At 38.0% G+C, this 25,278-nt stretch overlaps 2 protein-coding genes across 9 annotated transcripts in view; one reads left to right on the top strand and one right to left on the bottom strand.

The window, feature by feature from the left end:
* The window catches only part of c10h1orf112 (chromosome 10 C1orf112 homolog), a 58,351-nt gene extending 40,616 nt beyond the window's left edge, over positions 1 to 17,735 (top strand). For all 4 annotated transcript variants that reach the window (XM_020513923.2, XM_020513917.2, XM_048602467.1 and 1 more), the window contains 6 exons: positions 949 to 1,044; positions 4,205 to 4,318; positions 11,125 to 11,229; positions 11,900 to 11,980; positions 14,437 to 14,559; positions 16,542 to 17,735. In XM_020513923.2, the coding sequence (XP_020369512.1) occupies positions 949 to 1,044; positions 4,205 to 4,318; positions 11,125 to 11,229; positions 11,900 to 11,980; positions 14,437 to 14,559; positions 16,542 to 16,730 (708 nt within the window). In that variant the 3' untranslated portion in view covers positions 16,731 to 17,735. The remainder of the gene's footprint in view (positions 1 to 948; positions 1,045 to 4,204; positions 4,319 to 11,124; positions 11,230 to 11,899; positions 11,981 to 14,436; positions 14,560 to 16,541) is intronic.
* scyl3 (SCY1-like, kinase-like 3) overlaps positions 17,603 to 25,278 on the bottom strand; it is a 40,968-nt gene continuing 33,292 nt past the window's right edge. For all 5 annotated transcript variants that reach the window (XM_048602472.1, XM_048602469.1, XM_048602470.1 and 2 more), the window contains 3 exons: positions 23,842 to 24,027; positions 22,397 to 23,169; positions 17,603 to 20,136 (listed from right to left, as the gene is read on the bottom strand). In XM_048602472.1, coding sequence (XP_048458429.1) covers positions 20,083 to 20,136; positions 22,397 to 23,169; positions 23,842 to 24,027 — 1,013 coding nt within the window. In that variant the 3' untranslated portion in view covers positions 17,603 to 20,082. The remainder of the gene's footprint in view (positions 20,137 to 22,396; positions 23,170 to 23,841; positions 24,028 to 25,278) is intronic.

Genomic DNA, 25,278 nt, shown 5'->3' with positions numbered 1-25,278 from the left:
TTCACCACTCTCTGGCTGAAGAAGTTTCTCCTTATCTCCATTCTAAAAGGTCTTCCCTTTACTCTAAGGCTGTGCCCTCGGGTCCTAGTCTCTCTTACCAATGGAAGCATCTTCCCAACATCCACTGTGTCCAGGTCATTCAGTATTCTGTAAATTTCAATTAGATCCCCCCTCAATATCTCATCCTCCATCTCCCATCCACATCCTTGTCTTGTTTGTGCCTTGTTTACTTTGGTCTTCATACAGAGGACCCATTCCCTCCCTTTTACACCTTAATTTACACCTATTTTACATCTCTTTCTGTTACGCCACCATTTACAATCTTTTAGTCTTTTGCATTGGGTCTCTGCTTCAAAATTATATATAGAAATTTTTTTCTGACATCTTTCAGTTCTAAAGAAGAGTCCTACCAGACTCAAAGTGTTATCTCTGCTTCTCTCTCCACGAGTGCTGCCAGACCTACTTAGTTTCTCCAGCATTCTCTGTTTGTTTCAGATTTCCAGCATTTGTAATATTTTGCCTTCATTCATCAGGAACTATTCTCCTTAGTTCTCCATTATATATGTCTGCTTCGGTTGATATAGTTTCTTGGAAGTAAACCAGTACTTGTGGTTTCTCCCTGAGTATACTTTTGATAATGTGCTGGAGTTCTAAAGAAGGGCCAGTGGACCCAAAATGTTAACTCTGCTTTTTCTCTACAGATACTGTCAGACCTGCTGAGTTTTTCCAGCAATTTCTGATTTTGGTTTTGATACTGTACTGCTGGTTTCTTTCAAATGTACTGATGTTTTAAAGGTATCCCCCAAGTTTATCTTTGCATAGCACTCAAAATAAAGCAAACATTAGATAGGAGCATGAAACAGAAATTAACGCAGTTATTTATTGTTTAAGAAGTTGATAATTGTATTTTGTTTCCGTGTGAATACAGTTGTCCTTTTCTTCAAACAGGTCCTGAGCCAGCGTTGTATTCAACAGACAACCAGTCTGCTCCTTTCTTTCGTTTCACTGTTGATTCGATCAGTAGGGCCACCATTGATAGCTCAAGTAAGGATGGTCGTATGTTGATTTTTTTTTTTAAAAGACCAAATATGGGACTCTTGCTATATGAATTTTTAATTCTGTCTATACAATGTAAAAATAGTGGTGACTACATATTGCAGTAGAAAGGTGAAGGAGAACGTGGAAGGAGCAGGAGTTGAGGCTGTGTGGTTTTGAAGATTGTGATAACGTCTTAATTTGATTAATTGGCACAGAAACTAATGTAGCCTGTGGAGTTCTTGATTGATGAGTGTTGTCTCAAAACCTCACTGAAAATCTATTCACTTACACAGATTTTAAAATCAATCTCTATATCTGGTTGGCAATTTGGGCCACAGCATTTTCAATGCTTAGGAAGAATGGAAATAAGAAAACTTGCCATAAGAATATTCAAAAATATGAATTAGGGTTTCAGCGAATGGGCGGAAACCTAATTTTCAATGAATAAATGAAAGTGAGCTTGACTTCCTCATTTGATCCAAGTTCAGAGTTTGAGCTGACACCTTACCTTGAGACTAGAGATTCATAAGAGTTTGCAGGAAGCAAAGAAAATGTGAAATCCTTCCATTTAAGTTGGAGTGCATTTGGGTTTTGCCAGTTTTAATGTTGTGGTTGATCATGACTTTCACAGATTCAGTGGAGGAGATGGTAAAGTGTGTGATGTTAATTAGAAATATGAGACTGGCTCCATGCTGTGGATTATGTCGAGATCTCTTATGTTACTAATGAGGGCGGAGGTGCCAATGATACAATGCAAGGTTAGACTAGAGGTGGCATGGAAGTAGGTGGCTAGAGGAAAAAAAAAGCATTGGAAGTGAAGTATTGATATGTACAATAGACAGAAGCATAACTAAAAGAGAACTGTAGCAGAAAGGTGGAACATGGAGATAGTTGCTTGAGCAGACTGAAATAATGAACATTATCAGAATAAAGTTTAAACTTAAAGGTAAGGGCCATAAGTTATGGCTGCATAGGATATTGTTTTGATCAGTGTCATAGGCGCCTGATGGCAGAGTTCTGGTCGAGGTGATGTGGGACAGGGAAAGCAGCTATAAAACAGTGATGTGATTCAAGACTTTGGAAATGGTGGATAATTGGGAAGAGTTGCGTGTAAATCTATTTGAAGGGAGGATAAAGGTTTTGAAGACAGTCGGGCCTCTGTCTGAAGATAGGACACAATTGAGGTGTCTATTTCTTTTTTATCTTTTACATCTTTGTAATCTCCTCCATCACAATAAATCTCCCCTAAAGTTTCAGTTTTTTTCATGCTGGTTTCCTGTGCATTACCCTCCGTGGCGTACTTCTGTAAATGGTGTTTTTGACTTCATGTTCCGAACTCCTTTCAACTCCTTAGTCTTTCTGTCGCTATCTCTTTAAGAGTCTTCACTTTGATCAAACTTTTGGTCACTCCTTCTAATCTCTTTTTTTTTTTCCTATTATGTTTGTGTGAAGCGTTTGTGGTGTTTTTCTACATTGAAGGTGATGTATGAAAGCAGGTAGACAAAGAGGATGTTACACGGCCAATTTTCAGCAAAAGGGTCAAGGCAGCAAGTGCTGGATTTTATTGTTGAAATGAGGCTAGTAACATCAGGAGGTAGATGAAAGAAAGAATACTAAATTGAGTTGAATGGTAACTGAAGGGAAAGTGGGTATAGAACAGGGCTGGTTGAGAGGGAGTCCAGAGGTCGCAGAGGCTATAGTATGTTGGTTTTTAAAATTGAAATATTCATAAGTTCATTTTATTAAATGAGATGAGAATGGAGATAATTTCTCACAGAGAAAAGTTTAGTTTAGTTCCGTTCATCAGAAGGTCTTAATGTGGTGAGAGAACCTGTCTGTGGAAAGGAGACAATTGTTGAACAATTGTTGAGTTGATAAAAATCATACATAGTAACCAATACTGTGGTAACTTGCTCATCAAGTGCTTTTGGACTTCCATCAATGGTTGGTATGGTGGCTATTAATTTGAAGGGAGAAACAGGGGTGAGATCTATTCAGGATTTAATGGGAGAAGGATATCGGTGGAGGTGAGGCATTTTCAAAGCCAGCAGAGTGTGATGATAGCCTGGGTGGAAATGCAGACCATTAGAGAATACTTGTAAGTGCAACATGATGAAGACTGGCAAATGCATATAGTGCAGAAGATAGATATGATTCTCATAGAGACTAGTAACATTGTGAAAGTAATCCAGTCTTCCAGTGAAAGTTGTAAAGATCCCATGACAAGATTAAGTTTTCAGACTTTTACTGTAATACAGAAATTTACAGTAACATTGACTAAACACTATTTCAGTAGGCAACTTATACTCTAAAATACAGAAAAAATCCCTTACTTAATATTAAAATGTCTGAAAATCTTTCACCGGGATTATACTTTACTCTGTTCCTTAAGTAGACATACTGTTCTGCCAAAATGAATCCAAAGTGGTTCGTAGTTCCTGTAGACTAGTTTCATTTTATTTCCTTTTGCAGCAATAATTTCTAAATCCTGAGCTTTAGGATCATCCTGGAGATCTCTAGGTGAATCTTTCATTCTTGTTTCAGTCCTCATGACATCACTGTCTTCAACCCAAGCACAAGCTTCCACATGCATTCTTGTTTGGTGAACCATAGTGACCTGCTTCCACTAACTCTGCTCTCTTGGATCCTTACAGATGACACTGTGAAGTTCAATGTTTTTAAGAAAATACCCTGTAAGCTGATCCTATAGTGACTTATGGATTCTCTCCCTTGTCAAAGCTCATCTTCATGTAACCCTGAATTACAAAGAGAGTCCCAAAACACAACAATCTGAAAATTTGCATTTGTAACAATTGGGCTGGAGGGGTCTTGAGGCCACATAATGATGAGATCTGTGTGTATATCTAGGAATGATGTGAATGTATAGAAAGATAAATTTGTCAACTCGTCCTGATTAATTGATTTTAAGATAAATGCTGGTTACAGAAGAACTACAGTATTTCATGAACTCTCTTTTAAGATGGGGAAATACTGCAAAATAGGGCATGATTTAGTGGTTAATGAGAAGACATAGATGTAGCTATTAGTCAAAAGCCAAGTCTATTAGTTTCCTGATCTGGGAGGAGAATTTTACAGTTCAGCAATGGAAATTCAATTGTGCTGGATTTTCTTACTGTAATAAATAATTATCCTATTTGTGCAACAGGTGGTATTATTCCTCCATTCCCTTCTTCCTCTGAATCCCCCTGATCATGTTCGTCTTGCTGCACTGGACTTCTTAGGTTCCCTTGGAAAGATAATTATACCACCAGATGTTCAGGTATTTTGTATTTTATCATCTTTAAAAGAAAATACCAATGTCTCCTAAAGAAACTCACCTTTAAAATGATTTTTACTGCGCTCATTCTTTAATGTTATTTTTGTTTTTATCAAACTGTGGTATGGCATGACTAGGGAAAGGACCAGTTTTTTAGGATTTATACTCTCTGCGATTATCAAGTATTCCTGAGGCAAATGCATTTTAGTTCATGTTATGGACCAGGCTAGACCCCCTCAAAATATTTTTAAGAAGATAGCCTCAACCCTAACTTTTTCATGTTTTAAAGGCAGATGTGAAGTGGATGTTCCAGCTGTGATGCAACTGATCCAACTACTCAGCTTTAAGCAAAACAGAATTTATTTAAACACTACAGTGGAAACATGAACAACAGAAAGCAGAATTTAGAGTAGCTTAACTACAGTCCGTTCTGATATAACACGATAGTTCTGTTCTCACGTGATCTCGCGTTATAAGAAAATTGCACACTAACCGCGACATTTAAAATGATGGGGTTGGAATCGTGTTATAGCCAATGCAGGCAGAGAGAGTTCACATTCTACAAATAACATTCTATAATTCTTCAATCGCGTTTAAAACCAATTCACGTTGAAGAAACAAGCATTATATCAGAACCGACTGTATTGGAAAACTTAACCAACCTGATACAGCAACTTAATTAATTAACTGTTCCAGTGTTGTGACATCCCAGAAACGCATCCCTTGGCAAAAAGCTAAATTCAAACACAGATTCTTACAGGCAGGAGGGAACAACATCCAGAGAGATTTCAGAGAAAGTCAGTCAGGAATTCTTTACTAACGCTTGCAACACTTCTAGTACTCAAAACATCTTGTGATTGCTATGGCTAAAAAATAAACTAGAAAAAACCTGAACTGGGAGAACTGGCTACTCCCCTTCCATTGTTAAACTGTTACTCCGTAGATTCTTCAGCGCCTCTGCTTTTACAACCTCTCTTCAAAAAGACCAAGGACAAAGTAACCTTTTTAAAGTGACAGCATTGTCACACCTCCCCCCTCAAAAAAAAGAACCATTGATATACAAAGATGGCTTCATTTTAAACCCCTTACTCTATTAGTACACTACAAGACATATAGACTACATTGACTCTAGGTATGCAAACATTCACTACTACATTCTATTTCAGTCCATTGACTCCTGCCACTGAACGTCTCTGTCTTTCTTCATCCAAGGCGCGACATGTCGGTAATTATGTTTTCCATGTCTGCCAGATGTATAATTTTCAAGTTGAATTTCTGTAATAACGCTCCATCTAAACAGTCTGGAATTTTTTTCCTTAAATTTCTCCAAAAACTTTAATGGGTTATGATCAGTATATACAATGTCTCAGACATATTTCTGGCAGTATAAGCTCAAGGTCTCCGTCTCAGTCGTGGAATACTTCTGTTGATGAGTATTCAATTTTCTGGAGAAAATACCCGATAGGTCTTTCTATCTTCTCATCGTCTTCTTGTAAGAGTACAGCTCCAACACCCACATCACTTGCATCGATAGCCACCTTGAATGCCTTTGTGTAATCAGATGTGGCTAACACTGGGATAGTGGCTAACAGGCTGTCAAATGCCTTCTGACAGTCGGCCGTCCACTGAAATTTTCTGCACTTCTTCAATAAGTCAGTCAGTGGAGCAACCACTGCTAAAATTCAGTATGAATTTCCAATAAAAACCACTTAATCCCAGGAATTGTAGTACTGCTCTCTTCGTCGATGGTCTGGGAACTTCCCCAATACCCCTTGTTTTCACATTCTGTGGGGCCATCTGTCCATGTCTGATAACGTGGTCCAGGAACATGACTTGGGCTTTGGCGAATTCACTCTTAGTCAGGTTTATCACCAAGCCTGCCTCCCGAAGTTGATTGAATTAATGGTGCAAATGTTCCTTCCATGTGTGAGTAAAAAACACGATGTATACGATACAATTGGGAAATCCAGTATGAGTTAGTCTTTGAAATGTGGCTGGCGCATTTTTCATATCAAATGGCATGACTTTAAATTGGTATAGCCCATTCAGCGTCACAAAAACTGATAGTGTCTTCACTCGTTCAGATAAAGGTACTATCCACTGAGTAAGTCCAACTAAGAAACATAAGTCGACTGTCCCATCTTCTCAATACATTCTTCCAAATCTGGAGTCGGATATGAATCAGACTTTAATTGCATTGACTTTGCGATTGTCTACACATAGTCATTAGGTACCATCTGGTTTTGGTACCATTACTACGGGTGAGCTCCAGTCACTGCAATTCACTTCAATTATGTTGCCTTGGAGCGTGTGTTCAATCTTTTTGAACCTGTGCTAACTTTAGTGGGTTACGTCTATAAGGATATTGCTTAATTGGAACAGAATTTCCTCTATCTACATCATGCATAAGTAAATTAGTACTTCCCAGCTTATTTCCACGTATCTCCCATGTGATAGTCATAACTCTTTCAGGTCATTTCGATTTTCCTCTGGAAGATAACTCAATAATTTATCCCAATTTTTGAGAACTTCCTCATTGTACAATGTAATTTGAGGAATGTCTGATTCAGAAACTCAGTAACACATTCTCCTTTTGCTTTCCTTCCCTAGCAAAATACCTTTTGAGCATATTCACGTGACACAATCTGTGAGATTTCTTTCTATGTGGAGCCCTTATCAAGTAATTCACTTCACTCAATCTCCTTTAGATTTGATAAGGTCTGCTAAACCTTGCTTTTAAAGGTTCACCTATCACTGGAAGTAACAGTAATACCTTACCTCTGTTGGCAAAATTGTGAGTTTTTGCTTTCTCGTCTGCTTCTTGTTTCATCATATGGTGTGCAACTTTTAAATGCTGTCTAGCCAACTCCCTGGCTCTATTTAATCGTTCCCTAAAATTTGACACATAGTCCAGATATGTGATCTCTGAACTCTGACTCACCAATTTCTCCTTCATTAATTTCAATAGTTCTCTTCACCTCATGCCCAAAAATTGATTGAAATGGACCGAATTTGGGCGATTTGTTTGGTGTATCCCTAATGGCAAAAAGTACAAATGAAATTCCTTTATCCCGTTCCTCTGGAGCTAGTCTTGACTATAAGCCCTTAACATGGTCTTTAAAGTTTGATGCCACCTTTCTAGTGCTCGCTGTGAATCTGGATGGAACGTAGTGGAGTTGAATTGTTTTATTCCTATGCTATCCATAACTTCGCTGAATAATTTTGATGTAAAATTTGACCCTTGATCTGATTGTATCTTTGTGAGTAGTCTGTATCTGGTGAAAAGTTTGACTAACTCCTCTACTATCCTTTTAGCTGTGATATTGCATAATGCAATGGCCTCTGGAAATCTAGTGGACACATCCATTATTGTCAACAAAAATCGATTCCCACTTTTTGTTTTAGGTAGGGGTCCTATGCAGTCAATTAAGACCCTTGTAGAAGATTCTTCAAATGTAGGAATAGGTTTTAAAGGTGTTGGTTTTATTACTGTCTGACGTTTTCCAATTACCTGACATGCATGATATGCTTGGCAAAATTAAATTACATCCTTATGTAATCCAAGCCCGTAAAAGTGTTTTTGTATTTTGGCTTGAGTTTTTCTTGCCCCTAAATGGCCTCCTACTGGTAATTCATGTGCTACCTGAAACACCTCATTTCTATAACCCACGGTAATACAACTTGATGAACTTCTGCCCATTTCTCATCCACCTGAATATATGATGGTCTCCAATTCGTCATCAAGACATCATTTTTAAGATAGTAGCATTCAGAAATACACTCAGATTCTTCTTCTGTGTATGCATTTCGATACAATTGCTTCAGTTCTTCATCTTTCTGTTGTAACTCAGTTAATTTCTCTGAGCTAAAAATATCCGCTTTGTCCTCCATCTGTTCGTGTTTCTTCTCAACCATTTGATCAAACATGGTCTATGATAATTCTATTTCGACTTCCTTATCTGTATTCTTTGACTTCTCTTCCTGTTTCAAACCATGGCCTTATGACTTTGTTATCACAGAGTCCGGAAAAGTCCCAGGATATACTTTGTGTAATACCTCAGTTGCCTGATTTTCCACTGGTTTTTCAACCACAGTAGGCAGCACGCTTACCTATGATCCAGCTATATCGCTACCAAGGGCAAATTGTATTCCTGGAGCCAAGAGTTTCTCCAATACTCCTACCACTTCTTCACTTTTCACTGGAAACTCCAACCTCACTCAACATAATGAAGCACCTCTCGTCTCACCATGAATTCCACGTACTAGCACTTTCTCTGGCAATAATCATTCTGAATTACATAGCTCCTTATCTCTCAACATATAAGATTGACATGGTCCCGTATGTCTTAATACTGTAACTTCTTTACCTGCTGCTCCTGGCCTATGTGAATAAACCTTACCTTCACAAGTAAATGGTTTAAGATCTGACACTTCCTTCTCAACCAACCTCTGACCAGGTTTTACATCTTGGTGCAGCTTTTTAGCCTCCACTGTGCTTTCCTTTCCCCAGTTTAACAAAATTCAGTGGCTTATCCTGTTTTCCTACATCTGCCTTCCCAGTGCTTTTCCTAAATCACCAACACTGACTTCGTGGCCTACTTTATTGCAGTGAAAATACTGCTTTTTAAAGTGTCTTTCCCCTTTGTGGGTTTCCTTTTTACCCTGTGGTAGGCTATCTTTATTATCTTCACTGAGATCTACTTTTCCCTTACCACCGAAGGATTTCTCTTTACCCCAATTTCTCTCTCAGATTGAAATTGATGTCGGAAGCCAGACTTTGATTTATGAATCAACTCCTAATCATCAGCCATTTCAGCTGCTAGTCTTGCAGTTTTAACTCTGTTCTTCCACATGCATTCTCACTACCTCAGCAAGTGAATTTTTGAACTCCTCGAAAATAATCGTCTCTCTTAAGGGTGTCATATGTTTGATCAATTTTTAATGCCCTTATCCACCTATCAAAACTACTTTGATCCTTTCAAATTCAACGTACATTTGACCAGGTTCCCTCCTTAGACTCCTGAAACATTGTCTGTAGGCTTCTGGCACTAGCTCATATGCACTTAAGTTGGATATCTTCACCTTCTCATACTCCCAGATACCTCCTCTGATAGTGATGCAAATACCTCACGTGCTGTACCTACCAACTTTGTTTGGATCACTTGTTTAGCCACTTTCTCAAATGAAATGAAAAAGGCTTCTACTTCCTTCTCATCAAATTTTGGCAATGCTTGGATTATATTTAAACAGATCCTCACCAGGCCTTTGGCCACGATGGGTTTGCTCATCCTCACTATCCTCCTCACTAAGCCTACCTGCTACCTTCACCTCCATCCTTTTAAGTCGACTTTCCTGTCTAATTGCCGACTGCTGAAGTTCAAACTTTCTCTCTTTTTCCCTTTCTTCTGGTACGGCCTTCCTCACCTTTTCTTTTTTTTTCTGCCAAGGCAATTCTGTCCTTTTCTTCTTGTTCTGTTAGGGCAATTCTTTCCTTTTTTCTTACCTCTGCTTTTAACCATAATTCATAATGTTTCAGTTTCCTTTTCTATTCAAGCTGCAATTGAATTCTAGCCATTTCCAAAGATTCCGATGGTATATCCAGCAAATTTTAAATGTTGAGCTGTGCTGTCGTTACCTCCTTTTTCTCACAGAGAAAGGCAACACCAACTGCAGCTTGTCTGCAAATTCCAACGGTTTTGCATTGCTCACTTTTGTAAGGCCCCCCAAAGTCACTTGTTCCACTCCCAGAAAACTCTTAGTGACTGAAAGAGCCATCACTACACAAAGCACTGTTTAAACTATCTGAATTCAACACTCAAAACAAAAGACACTAACATCTACCATTTGGTGCCTTTGAGTCCAACAACCCTAAACCCAAATTGGAATTATAGAGTAATCCCAACAAGAGCCCTCAATCTGTTTCGGACAAGGTCAGATTCCCTCAAAATATTTTTAAGAAGGTAGCCTTAACCCTAACTTTTTCTTTTTGTAAAGGTAGATGTGAAGCGGGTGTTCCAGATATGCTGCAACTGGTCAAATCACTTGGCTTTAAGCAAAACAGAATTTATTTAAACACTACATTGAAAAGTGAACAAAAGAAAGTGGGATTTAGAGTAATTTAACTATTGGAAAACTTAACTGACCTGATACAGCAACTTACCTAATTAACAGTAACATCCCATAAACACACCCCTTAATAGAACGGTAAATTCAAACACAGGTTCTTACAGGCAGGAGAGAACAACATCCAGAGAGATTTCAGAGAAAGTCAGTCAGGAATTCTTTACTGAACCTTGCAACATTTCTGCATCTTGTGACTGCTACGGCTAAAATAAACTAGAAGAAACCTAGGAGAACTAGAAAAAATCCAAGGACAAAATAATCTTTTTAAAGTGACAGCATCATCACAACTATCCTTAAATGAACATTCTCTCCTCTATCGGTCTAGGTTTCATATTTTCACAACAGATAAATTACTAATTAAGCGCAAAACTGTTGTGAGTTGCAGAATGGTATGTGTTAGAAATTAGTTTAAATTTACATACACTCCTAAGAAATGAGACCTTACAAAATTTCCATTCAATCCATCTAAAAACAAAGACTTGCATTGACTTTTACATAGTGCTTTTTATAAGCACAATAATATACTTTGCAGCTAAATGTTGATGCTGCTGTAAATAAGAAGTCTGGTTTGGGATTGGGGTGAAAGGCAGTATTTAGTTGAATAATCCATTTACTTTACCCCAGAAAACGTTTTGATTGTTACCTTCAACTATAAAGATTTGACAGTTTGTTTCAATTCCCTGCAGCATACAGTCCTTCCGAAGCTGCCTTGCCTCTTTTCATCCCTTCTAGAAGACAAATCCTGGCTAATTCTTCAACATGCACTACAGGGATTTACATTGTTTGCTGAGGTAACAAATCATTCTTACATAGTGTAGTTACATAGTTTGATTTATATTGCAGGTATAAGTTACTAGCTTACGTATATTTAATATTTCTAGGACGGTTAATTGGTTACACCTGCCAACAATAGAAATTATCAATGTATAACAGCCTTCGGTTATTTTCCATCCACTATGAATACACTGAGCTAATTTGGTATTGAGAGTACAAAACCAGACTGTTGTTAGATCTGCTGTGTAGTTAATTGGGAGCTGTGACAAGGCATGCAGTGCGAATGGTTTCCAACAGTATTCAGTACATGAATTTATGTAGTCCTCACTGCACAGCCTGGCTCGTTGGTATATATAAATTATTGAATGACCACCAGCTAAGACTCATAACTACGTGAATAAAGTTGTTTAAATTAAATTACTTTTCTTTTAGTAATGACGTTTGAGGTTATATAAGATATTGGCATCACTTCAGAAGAGATGAAGCTTGCAGTCCATTCACGTTAACAAAAATTTGCCCCTTCAGCTATTAAAAAGTGACTTTTCTGTAAGACATCCCCCTGTTCCAAACCACTTAAATGTAAACGACCTTGGTTGGTTTGTAATGCAGGATACATGGTTCATTTTGTGGTCTGCCTTTAACCATTTAGACTCAATAATTTGTGAGTGATAAAATTTCTTCTTTCAGGGGACATGCCACGAGGAAGTGGTCCCTCAAAGCCTCGAGTCAGGAGCATCAAAGTGCAGAGTTGTAAGCTTCTTGAACAAGGTACATTTAATTTAAACTGATTCCTATGAAAGTGAGTCTCATTTCTCATCTTTTAAAGTTGTTTTATGATAAAACTTGCTTACTTCTGATCATTTCATTCTGCTTTATTTTAGTCGTAGAACTACCATGAGAAAAATAATTAGCTGAACTTTAAACTTGAAAAGTTGAAAGGTTTATGTTGAATCCCACCCATAGAACCAAAAACAAGTGTATTCAATTATCAATAAAACAGCCAAATACCTATTTCATAAACAATTCTGGCATTTTTCTTTCATTCATTCATGGGATGTGGGTGTTGCTGACTGAGCCACCATTTATCACTCGTCCCTAGTTCCACTTGAGAAGGTAGTGGTGAGCTGCCAACGTGAACCACTTCAGTCTGTTTGGGATGGTAGACCATTAGGGAGGGAGATCCAGAATTTTGACCCAGCAACACTGAAGGAACAGCAATGTATCTCCAAGTCAGGGTGATGAGGGGCTTTGAGGGGAACTTGCAGGTGGTGATGTTCACAAAAAGCTGCTGCCCTTGTCCTTCTAGATTGTAGTAGGCCTGGATTTGGAAGGAACTGCCTAAGGAGCCTTGATGAATTCCTGCAGTGCATCTTGTAGATGGTACATGGTGCACTACTGAGTATTGATGGTGGAGGGAGTGAATATTTGTAGACATGGTGGCAAAAGCAGGTTGTTTTGTCCTGGGTAATGTCAAGCTTCTTAAGTGTTGTTGGAGCTGCACTTAACTAGGCAAGTGGAGAGTATTCCATCATACTCCTGACTTGTGTCTTGCAAATGATAGATAAGCATTGGGAGGTGAGTTAATCACTTCAGAATTCTTAGTTTCTGACCTGCTCTTAACTACCAAGCTGCAAGAGTAGTCTTGGTATTTATGTGGCTAGTTCAGTTCAATTTCTGGTTAGTAGAAGTCCCCAGGATGTTGATAATAGGGTGTTCAGCGATGGTAATGCTATTGAATGTCAAATGACGATGGTTAGGTTCTCTTTGTTGGCATGAATGTAACTTGCCACTTGTCAACCCAAGCTGGATATTGTCCAGGTCTCATTGCAAATGGATATAGACTTCTTGAACATCTGAGGAGTCACAAATGGTGCTGAACCTTCTGCACTCATCAGTGAACATCCCCACTCGCTTTGGGATGGATGGAGGATTATTGATGAAGCAGCTGAAGGTGGTTGGGCCAGAGGTACTATCTTGAGAAACTCCTCCCAGGAATATATCCTGGAGCTGAAGTGACTGACCGCAAACAACCACACACCATTCTTCTATGTGCCAGATTTGATTCCATCTAGCAGAGATTTCACCCCCCACCCACATTCCCAATGACTCTAGTTTTGCTTGGGCTTTGTGCTACATTCAGTCAAATGTGGCCTTGATGTCAAGAGCAGTCAGTCCCACCTCACCTCTCGAATGCAGTTGTTTTAGCCATGTTTGAACAAAGGCTGGAATGTGTTGTAGTTATACTGGAACACTTTGGCTAGGGGTGCAGTAAATTCTGGAGCACACTCACTTAGTACAATTCCCAGAATGTTGAGGGCCCATAGCCTTTGCGGTATCCATTGCCTCCAGCTATTCCTTGATATCACATGGAGTGAACTGAATTGGCTTAAGACTAGCATCTGTGATGTTAAGATATCTGGTGGACGCCAGGATTGATCATTCACTCGGCCCTTCTGGATGAAGGTAGTTGGAAGTACTTAGCCTCACCTTTGCAGGGATGACGTGGGCTGCCCATCATTGAGGATTGGGATGGATACTTGTGGAACTTAATGTCTAAACTGTTTTATTCTTACTTCATATAATTGTAGGAAAAAAGGTACAATTCCATAAAAATCTGAATTCTCGGCTTTATGCGTGTTATGTAGTTTGTTGGAGCAGCATTTTCATAATCATTTTAATCCGAATATTATTTTAAATATAAGCCTTATGTTATGGACAGCGATCAATTTGCATTGGAAATAATTAAATATGCATAGTAATCCTAACAGTATATGTAGCATCTTGTAAAACAAGAACTCCTAGCTAATGAAAAATCTGCTAAGACATTCCTGGGTTAAAATGTCTTTCCATTTGGATTGTATTAATTCCAATGTCTGTCTTTCAGTTATCTAAATTTGAAAAGCAATGTTTGTGGTCAGGGTTATAAGATTGGATGGATTCTGGATTTTTCAGAGTGATAATTTAATATTAATTAAAAGATTTTCATTGAGTTAGTTGTCAGAAAGGTAATAATGAGATATTAAGATGTCAATAAGGGAGATTTAATCAAATGTTTATGATCAGTTTGCTAGGTTTCTCTGGAATTTTTTCAATTACTTAGATGCGGTGTCTGCCCCGCAAACCTCATCAAATTTCTATTATTTAGACTTTTGCAGAAACCAAGTGAAGAAAGTTTATTCTCTGGAAGGCCCCTTCCAGTATTAAATGTTTTGTTTTTGTTTCAGGCGATTACAACAACTGAGACCAAGGAATTGCAAATGGAAAGATTAAAGCGACAAAATGCAATTCTAGATGCACATTTCACTCGCCCACATCTATGTGCAGTGAATGGCTCTGTTGTGGTGGAGGTATATACTTTGATACCTTCTTTAGAAGACATTAACTGCAGTTTCACTTTAACTATGAATAGTGACCCATGATCTGGCACGTTGCTGTTGTGGCAATTAGTTTTTTGACAGACTTTGACAATGCAACACAACTGAGCCTAATCTGTCATAGCCATCCTACAACTCCATTTGGAAATATGCATATTTGGTTAAGCTATCAGTAGCAGATATCTGGACTCATTTCCACTAACCTAAAACCAGGCTTGTAGTATCTAAACTGCTACCCTGAATGAAATCAGCATAAACCATTGTAATGTTCTTTATAATTCTTGTTTTGTTCTTGGAAATATTTATAAAATTGGGTGTTAACTCATGTGTTGCATATGGTTTTGTAATGACTGAAGGTACTGACAGCAATTAAGAAAATGGGTTGCCTCCAGCAAGTGCACGGACTTCTGCTGAGTTTGTGAGAGTGAGTGAGGTGGTTAGGGGAGAAAATGAGAAAGGAATCGATGCTTCATCGGAGATCGTGAACAAGCAGGAAGGGTGCTGAGGTCCTGCAAAAGGAAGTTAGGGAGGGAGACAGAAGTTATAAAGTTGGACCTCTAGGGTTGTAACTTAAGGATTACCCACCATTGTCATATGCTAGTGAAGCCAGAAATAGGAAGATAGCACAGCTGAATATATCACTAAAGAGCTGGTGTAAGAGGGATTCCGATATCTGGATCATCAAACCTCTTCCATGGCAAGTAGGACCTGTACAAAAAGGATAGGTTACGGGGGTACTGGAGAAACAGTCAGTATGCGAGAATGATATGGAGGTGCTGGTGTTGGACTGGGGTGGACAAAGTCAAATTACACGACACCAGGTTATAGTCCAACAGGTTCATTTGAAAACACAGGCAGGGATCTATGTTGAGGCCTCAATTATTCACTTAACAACCTGGATGACAGCATAAAAATTCAAATATGTCAATTTGCTGAAGACAAAACCAGGCAGCATTGTAGAAGGGGGTGATGACAGCATAAAATTACAACAGGATTTGGCTACATTAGGTAATGGACAAAGCTGTGGCAGATCAATTTTAACACAAGCATGTGAGGTTATCCACTGAAGTCAAAAAAATGGATATTGGTATTTTTCAGAAGGCACAATGTTAAATATAGATGTCCAACAAGATTTGTGGGTTCAGGTGCATAACTCTTTATGCCACAAAGGGTGCAGAAATAATCAAGGCTGATGAAATGCTGGCCTTCCTATCTAAAGGGCTGGAGTATGGGGATGTAGACATTATGCTGCAGTCATACAAAATACTAGTTAGACCCCACTTAGTACTGGGCACCACATCTTAAGAAGGATGTTTTGGCCCTGGAGGGAGTTTAGTGCAGATTTATAAGGGTTACTTGGACTTAAGGGCTTATGTTCAGGAGAAATTAAATAAATTTGGCCTCTATTCTCTAGAAGGTTAAGGGGTGGTTTAATAGTGGTCTTCAGGATATTAACCGGGAAAGACAGGGCAGACAAAGAAACTATTTCCACTGGTTTAAGATTCTAGAACGAGGGGACAAAACCTAAGAAATAGGCTAGTCATGAGAGATGTTAGAAAGCTCTCCTACACACAAAGAATAGTGGAGGTTTGGAACTCTCTTCCTCAAATGGTGGTCGATGCTAGTTCAGTTATTAATAATAATTTGACTCATTTAAATTTAAAGCAAGAATATCAAGAGATATGAACCAAGGCAGGCATTTGGACTTTGGCCACAGATCAGCCATGATCTCACCGAGCGGAGGAGCAGGCTCGAAGGTGAACGGCCTCCTGTTCCTACGGGAACTCTCAGGAGGAAAATGTGCTTCAAAAGGCAGGGGGCTCTGTTCTTAAATTAACCAATGACCCGCACTAACAAATCACTAGTTGAAAGTGCACTGGAGAGTCATTACAGGAGCTCAGGTCATAGTTGAAGAATTTGTTACTAGGGCTGAGCCTTTCTACTTCTCTTTTCAGCCATATGCTAAACGTGCCAGGTTGGAACAATTTGAAGAGGAGGAGTATGAGAAAACCTTGCAAGCAGCAGAAAATGCTTTTAAAACATTACAGACTTTGCTAAAACAGGGACCAGCACCAGAATGGATAAAGGTCCGTTTACAAGCCCTACAAACAACAATCACTGCCATGAACAATGGCAGGCAATAAAGTATATAACAGTCTGAAGAAGTTACATTGTCTTGCTGCAGAGAGGAATGACTATCATCACTGTATAATGGAATTGATCAGTGATGCCAGTCGGCTATCTTTTGAGATAGTCAAGAATTGCATGTAATGTACTACATGTGGCTAATGTTCCAGTGTTGATTTGCGTCAAATTAACCATACATAATGTATTTGTTGCTCACTCATTAGTTAAGTTTTCAACCTGTTAAGATACAGATTTAAAATTTTTTGCAGTTTTCTGTAACAGCTAAAGTGAATCAGCAGTATCCACTTCAGCTAGTCAGGTAGATAAATGAGCAGCCAATTGACCAATTTCTTAAAAAAAAAACCTGTGCTACTTGAGTTAACTAATGCAATGAACAAATTCAAAGGTGACAAAACAACTAACTACATTGCTAAATTCTCAACTGAGTTCAGAGTCTGGTAAGTGAACTGAAAGTTGGAATTAGTCAAGCGAATGCTTTCAAATTTGCACAGGTTTTATTAAAGTTTTAGATCAAGGGGCCACACTTCTGTAGCATTTGGTAATTCACCACATATATAGTACCTTCATAAACCCCAAAAGAGCAAATTCTGTTTTGTAATGGACATTTTACAACTGAGTGGAGCTGTGAACACATGCAGTAAGAAGTTTGCTAAGGATCACAAGATATGAGTTACATGCACCATCTGATAATCTCATTTTGTGTCTGCATTCTGCCTGCCAGCGAGAAGCTGATCATCCCTTTTCTGCCACAATGGAGTGCTTAAACCTGCAAAGAGAATGTGTTTTTAAATTGAAAAGTATCAAGATTTTGTTGCTGGATGTAGTCACTGTTGCAATTAAGTATAAAACCACCAATGTTAAATGTAACTTTTCTTTCAAATAGCTCTTTATTATAGAAAAAAATTAATACATTTGAATCCAATAAATTATTTTACTTTTTTAAAAATTGGCCATTTTATTATTGGGAATTCACTTTCAAAATAAAGCTAAACATTAAATAATTCAGTTGAATGAACGTCCTTAAATTAGTCTAACTTGATACCTTGCTGAATAAGGACTTGTGGCTGTCTAAGTACATATTAATTTATGTTGATAACTTGCAATTGCATTGTCCAAATACACTGTCACTAATGTTTAAATATCTACATCTAATAGTTTTGGAAGGATAAAGAAAAATTAATAAAACTGAAAGAAGGTTTTAACTATTAATGAATTAAAGCAGCAATCCCAGAGTATTCACATTAAATTTGTCCAGTGTTTCAGTTCCAAGTCCTCAATATCTGATGGTGATCTGTTTAAACCCTGCAGCTTCTGAACTGACTAGAAATTAACAGTTTCATACTTTTCACTTAAGCTGGTTTGTACAATTAAAATTAAGTAATTATGTAGGATCGAATATTACAAGTGGATGTTTGCTGCTTCAACTGTTCATTGGTGATTCTTCATAGCAAAGCAGTATGTTTTGAGTAATTATCCACAGATTCAGAATAAAAACAAATCTCCAAGTCTGATCTGCTAAAAAAAATTAAAGGGCGAAAAATTCTGAATTTTGTCCATTTGACAGTGCTAAGGCAAGGATCAATTCAATCTGGCACTGGATACCTGAGTGATTAATATTGAACAGGAAAAGCTTTACCATATATCGTGCTTCATTTCTGTATTGTGGCCTATGTATAAGTTGAGCTATTTTGTGTTGTGTACATATGCTCAATAAGAACTGGTTTAAATCTATGTAAATAGACAGCTAATACATAGGGAGAATTTAATTCAAATATAGAAACTTCAGTCCTCAACATGTGAAGGCCATTGTTTTAACTTTTGTTCCACTAAATCATTTTATTATTCCCAGAGGTTTTTGGTTGCAAATAGGGGATTCCAATATATATATTTCCATGTGCAATTAAAATAGTCATGAGAGATTATTTTATTTGCTGCTGAGTTGGAGGATCAGTGAAAACAGACCTCTAGGAGCTTAAAAATCACATTTGCCAACTGAAAGCAAATGTTGCCATCAGAAAATAATGTAAAATATACACATTCGCCTTCCATATTCAGAAATACAATCAAATGTTCAATTAGAACTATTTTGGTGTAGTTCCTAAACACACAAAATAGTTGTAATTACAAAAAAGTATTCATTAAAATCCCCATCAATATTTCTGCACTTATGAATATTGCAATATGTATCAAGCCCTTGATTTAAATATTCTATTTGGTATTTTGAGTCAAAAGTATCTACATGCACCCGAAACAAATATTTCAAAGACTTTACTAATGTGGTGATTTCCCAATGCTTGAGTCATTGGTGTTCATATGAGGTTAGAATTAGTCGAGATGTACATGGCACCAAAAATGAAAAACAATTTTAGCCCTGCTTCAGCTCAATGATCTAAAAACATCCTTGTACCATCTGATTCTTCTTAGGGTATATGACAGAACTTATACATAACTTTATTAAAACTCAAAACACCAACTGTTATTTGACAGGAAAAAAAGTAACTATAATTTCAACCTTTCCAACTACCTCCGATAATGGGGCATTGCAATCTTTACATTTACCAACTTAAACAGGTAGTATGGAGCTTCTAAGGCAGGGCTTTGCACCAAATTAATAACTGTAAATGTTATATCTCAGAAACATTTGGCATTCAATGGTGCACTTTATAATTTTGATATCTGCACACTGACTTCACCAGCTGTAGAGCATGAGGTTAGGCTAGTTTGACTTCTGAATGAGATTAACTCCTCCAGGGAGTCTTAATCTACTCTGTTAATAAAGGGGCACTGGGGCAGCCTCAGGTTGCATTTTATGCCGAAGTGCAAGCAAAATTACTTTGTTACACTTTTAGTTTAAATGTACACAGAAAACAGTAACAATCACTTTTCACCGAAATCCGGATTACTCAAACATTTCACCAAAGAAACTTGCATTTTAATCTATAGGGTAAATTAGTTGCAAGTCACAGAGGAGAAACCAGCAGTACACCTTCCTCTATATAACATTTAAGATCTGCACAAATAGAATCAAATTTCAAAATAAAGCATTTCTGGTACTCAGTAAGTATCACTAAGATGACCTATCCCAACAAGCAAACAGCTAATGGCATTGTGTAGTTCCTGATATATCCTTCTCAGATACTCTTTAAAAACTGTTTCTTCAGGTATTTGCAGAGGCAATAAAACACCACCATCTTTATTCCACCAGCTATACTTTTTGTACTAAACAAAAGCTAAACTGGTTGGCAAAAGTCATAGTCAAAGGATAGGGGGAGGTGGTAGGGCCAGAGTGTTTGAGTATCAAAGATGTTGATCTTCATTTACAAAATTGTTTTAGGCACAGTTTCTATTTCACCAACTATTATCCTCCCAGTTCAGATCATCTTCCCAGCCTTCAGTTTCCACCTGAAAAAGACCAAACAGTACATATTTAAGATAACCATATATAATATCTTATCTTCCCATAAACTAGGTTGTCTTTGGGCAAAGAGATTTGAGAAATCAAATAATTACATGTGCAGAGCAGTGACAATGTATTGTTAAGCTCCGGTATCAATTTATGTGTTTTAATAAACATTTGTAGAAAAGATCCAGTGGAGTGTGGGAGAAATTTACATCTTTTTGGCATGTGCGGGATTGGAAAACATCTTTTCTAGCTGCTTCTGGTGCTCCCAGACTTCCTGCCAGCTTGCATGTAGACTGTGTTCACTGCCATCAGCAGTACTACATATTCAGAAAATTACTAGTCAGGAGGTGCATGTCAGTGACCCATTCTAGATCTGCCTTCTCCCCAGTCCTTTAAAATACACGTACACTCCCATTTCCCACTTTACTTTTACTGTACAAAATGAGCAGATGTATATCCAGTAAAAGTCTTTTTTTATTTAAAGCCAATCCTACAATGCAGGCATCTTTTTAATGGTGCAGTATACCCAATCCAGTCCAGAGAGGGGAATTGATTGGCAACATGTAACCCAGTTGGCTGCCTTCATTTAACCAGCATACCTAGCAGTTGAAAGGAGATGAAAAAGGCCAAGTCAATAAGTTATGTGTCTTTTCAGCTGGCTTGCAGCAAGACTGCTTTCTCCAGTCCAAAAACCTTACCTGCTTCCAAGCAAATACCAATTTCTTTAGCCACTACCTGCCTACCACACAAGCTCATTCTCATCCTATTTCCCCACTTGACTTAATGAGACTTTACACCACAGGTGGTCCCACGAGGCTGGCTGTTGGGCAGGAAGCATTTAAGGTACTAAGGATTTCTAAGAACTTCTAGGTTTCTTGAACATTACCATTAAATCGGCCCTAGTGAAAAGCCCTGTAAATTTAATACCAGGACCCATTTTTTCATCTTGACTTTGCTCTGGTGCAGGAAATCAGACTATAAATCAGTGAATGGCTCATTATGATGCTTCTCACCCCTCTACTGCACTCATTTGCTTTACTCCATCCCTAGCTTTTGCATCAGAAATGAGGGTTCATCACAATCACACCACGAGAAGATTCCAAGACCATCTTTCCCTCCTCCAAATCAGCACAAATCTGTTTGTTACACTAGTGTTGTCATGCATAAATCTCTGGGTTATCAAATACAAAGTCTACTTTTATCAAAGCTATAGAAATCTCTACAGTGAAATTTTGGGAATTGAAAATACTACAAGACTTTGTACTTTGCAACATTTCCAAAGGGGAATCAATCAAAAATAGTACCTCCTTCACATATGATACGTAATATCTATAAAACAATATTTAACAAGAAATTTCCTAAATTTAAAAAATTGCATCAAAATTGAACAAATATTGAAAACAGTATTAATAGTAATTGGGTGAACAAGAGATTACATTGAAACAACTCATGAATTTTGTTTAAAAATTCTCTTAAAATAAATCAATGTTTCCATATGGATATCACTGGGTTACTGAAACAACAATGCTTATGTGCTCAACATTCTGCTGGCATGGAAAGTTCTCAAATTATATCCTAGTCTCGTAGTAGAAGTAGCTGAAACTAAAATTTGACAAAGATAAATTGGAAGTTTTTAATCTGCATGTCTCATAATATTGAGTTGCTGGCATATATAATTTGATTTAGAATTTGACAGCCATCAATGCTAATAAAAGTCCTTTGCAATCACCAGTTCCATTCCAGTTAACATGACAAAACAACAAATAAAGCAAAATTGGGCCAGTGAAGATTTGAAATGTGTATTCCAATGTGCTTCATTACTCCTGCTCCAAATCCATGCAGACTTTATCTAATTTTACTCGTGTATTGAGGGGCTCTGTATTTAAAAGCTGAGTAGCATTCACTTTTTTTTTCCCCAAATATAAACTCTTTAGGAAATTATGCAGTCATTCAACACAGATTGAAGACCTTGGTCTCCACTGAATTAGACTGAAACCTTAGACCATTGTAACCAACAGAAGGGGCAGAGCAATTCAAGATATTCATGAGAAGTACAGGAAATATTTTTCAGTTTTTCTATAAAATACTAAAGGGTGTTGAACTACTGATCACTACAGTGTTGAATAATCAAAAACATTTACACAAGATACAAGAGGAAGCCTACATTTTCTACCAAAAAAACTCACGATAGTGTATCCTACTCTTTCAGGCCATAGTTTAAAAAGTACCAATGCCACTTGATCGAAAGTTTCAACTCACCTCAACAATGTCTGCTGCAAACTTTGATGCAAGTGCTAGAGTTGGTGAATTAGCTTCTGTTCTCAGAATCTTCTCTGTACATTTTGATGCTTCTTCAGTTGGTTTGGCAGTAACATTTAGTTCTGTTCTTTGTGCTGGCATTAACAAACCTGTGGAAGAAACTTTAATGTCTGGTATCATATCAGCAAACAGATCTAGTTCAGGGTCTCTCTGTGGCTTTTTAACATTTATAGTGAATTCCTCTCCGAGCCCTGTGTTCAAAGAGGTTCTCTGTGCAGTAGTTTTCTGCCTGGAGAACGTCTGTCCAGTTGAATCTGCTTTTGTACTCTCCGTTATTGATAAGTTCTGCTGGTTCCAGTTATCATTCCTCCAATTCTCACGTGAAGTAACAGAGCGAGTTTTCAGTGCTAAAGAAAGTTTCATGCCTTTGGACTGGGCCTTATTCCCGGTGATAGATAAATTAGAAGTCTGCTGCTTATTTAATTGTTCTGGTTTTATTGTGCTAGAATGATTATCTATCACAGGTTCAAAGTCATCCCATGGTTCATCTTTCACAGCAATGTTCTCAGATGGATTACCTGAACTGCTGCAATCCTTTGTAGACTCAACTTTAATTCCTATATTTCGTTCATTCTCCTCCGACTTGCTCCAGTCTGGCCAATCCTCAGCAGATTCATGGATCAGCACTGAATTTTGTGTACTACCAGCACCAGAAATGTCGTTCCCACGAATACCATTCATTGACATTATGGATGTTGGTGCTTCATATTGGGCTATGTCCAGAAAGGAAAAAACTCAAGTTACAACTACAATAGGAATATATAGAATAAAACTCAAGCGTGACCATTAATCAGAACCGTATTTAGCTGTTAGAAACTATTAAATATTCATTCTTTGCATTGCCTGTTACATGATTAGGCAAGTTTGGAGATCTGGTGTATACTTAATACTAAGAAAAGCTTGTATAGATGCACACACCTATAACTTAACATCTGCCTAGCCATCATTTTCTTCTACTACTCCAATGTTATGGCAGTCAGAAAATGGAAACAATTTTTTTTTTTTTTTTAAAAAAAAACCATCCAACTTGACTGCTTAGTGAATTGCTATACAATGTATACCTTTATTTATTATAAATAGACCTTTATTTTATGAAACTTGGACAGTTTTTAACGGTGCAGCGTTTATGCCAAGGAAAATCTTACCAGTGCATTTCAGTGCCTGTGCCTTAATGTAAAACCCTCTAAGCATCAGTTAGAACATATTAAAGCACAATTTTAATTTATGATTCCATGGGGCCCAATTGTGTACTGATTGCCAACTCAATTTCAAATAAATATTTAAGACAACTGGATCATGCTCACATTCCATATGTGAAAGTTAAGAAAAGCCCAATTTCATTTCAGTGCATAGCACAAATTCAGACTTGCCTTTCTAATGTTTACCTGCTTCTCCCAATATCGGAAACCTTGAAGACAGCTGATTTTGAGTGAGATTTGTGTGCCCTTTCTCTTTCCCAAATGTGGGTTTCTTCTTTGGCTCAGAGATCTTTGAAAACAGTTTGAATGAATTGTTGTTTAAGGCCAGAGAACTGTGAAGCTCATGATTATTGCTGACATGTGCAGGGGAGCCTTAGAAAAAAAAAATTAAGATCACAAATCAATTTTAGCTTTAGCTATTGTCACAATTTTACACTAGAATAATAGCATAGATTTCCATTAATAACATTCTAATACCGCCAAATAGAACTCTAATATTGTAACTCTATTCTCATTGCACACAAAACAAGTACAATGTTAAGTTGACATTTTAATTGAGATTGTGTGGTTAATCATTTAAGGCACAAATAAAAGTCTGAACCTGCTTCCAACGTATACAACAAAACTAATGTAAATAATGGGGAGCCAAGGATTAGTTAACGGGCAGGAACAAAAAAATAGGGATAAACAGGACATGTTTAAGTGCCAGGCAGTAACTACCAGAATGTAACATGGATCAGGACTTGGCACTCTAAATCAATAACATCCAGTGAAAATAAAAAGATCTGGAGTAATGTACAAAACAAAGCTAGGTGGAAATATAAACTGAGGAAGATAAAGAGGTGCTAAGAGGCCCCCACACACAACTCTTTCTCTGATATACCGATGATATTCATCGGTGCTGCCTCCCTCTCTCGTTCGAAATTGGAAAAGTTCATCGATTTCGCTTCCAACCTCCACCCTGCCATCACTTTCACCTGGTCTATCTCTGACTCTTCCCTTCCTTGAAATCTGTTTCCATTTCTGGCGATAGACTGCCCACTAATATCAACTATAAACCCACTGACTCCCACAGCTATCTGGGCTATACATCGTCACACCCTGCTTCCTGTAAAGACTCCATCCTATTCTCAGTTCCTCCATCTCCATCGCACATGTTCAGAGGAGGCCAACTTTGACAAGGGAGCCTCCAAAAACGTCCACCACCTTCCTCAACTGAGAATTCCCCAGCATCGTTGTCGACAGGGCCCTCAACTGGGCCTGACCCATCTCCTGCACTTCTGCCCTCACCCCATCCCTCCTGTGACAGCGATATGGTTCCCCTCATCCTTAACTACCATCCCACCAACATCCACATCCAGAAGATCATCAGATGCCATTTCTGCCACTTTCAGCGAGATGCCACCACCAGACACGTATTCCTCTCCCGTCTTGTCCACCTTCTGCAGGGACCGTTCCACACTTCACCTGCACTTCCCAGAATCTAGTCTACTGCATTTGCTGCTCACAATATGGTCTCATCTACACTGAGGAAACAAAGCGTAGACTGGGTGACCACTTCGCAGAACATATACATTCTGCTCACAAAAAACATACTGAGCTACCCGTTGCCTGCCACTTTAG

This window comes from Rhincodon typus, chromosome 10 (genome assembly GCF_021869965.1).
Source record: "Rhincodon typus isolate 14 chromosome 10, sRhiTyp1.1, whole genome shotgun sequence".
Classification (NCBI taxonomy): domain Eukaryota; kingdom Metazoa; phylum Chordata; class Chondrichthyes; order Orectolobiformes; family Rhincodontidae; genus Rhincodon; species Rhincodon typus.
The sequence above is the reverse complement of the archived record's forward strand: the minus strand, read 5'-3'. Positions and strand labels throughout refer to the sequence as shown.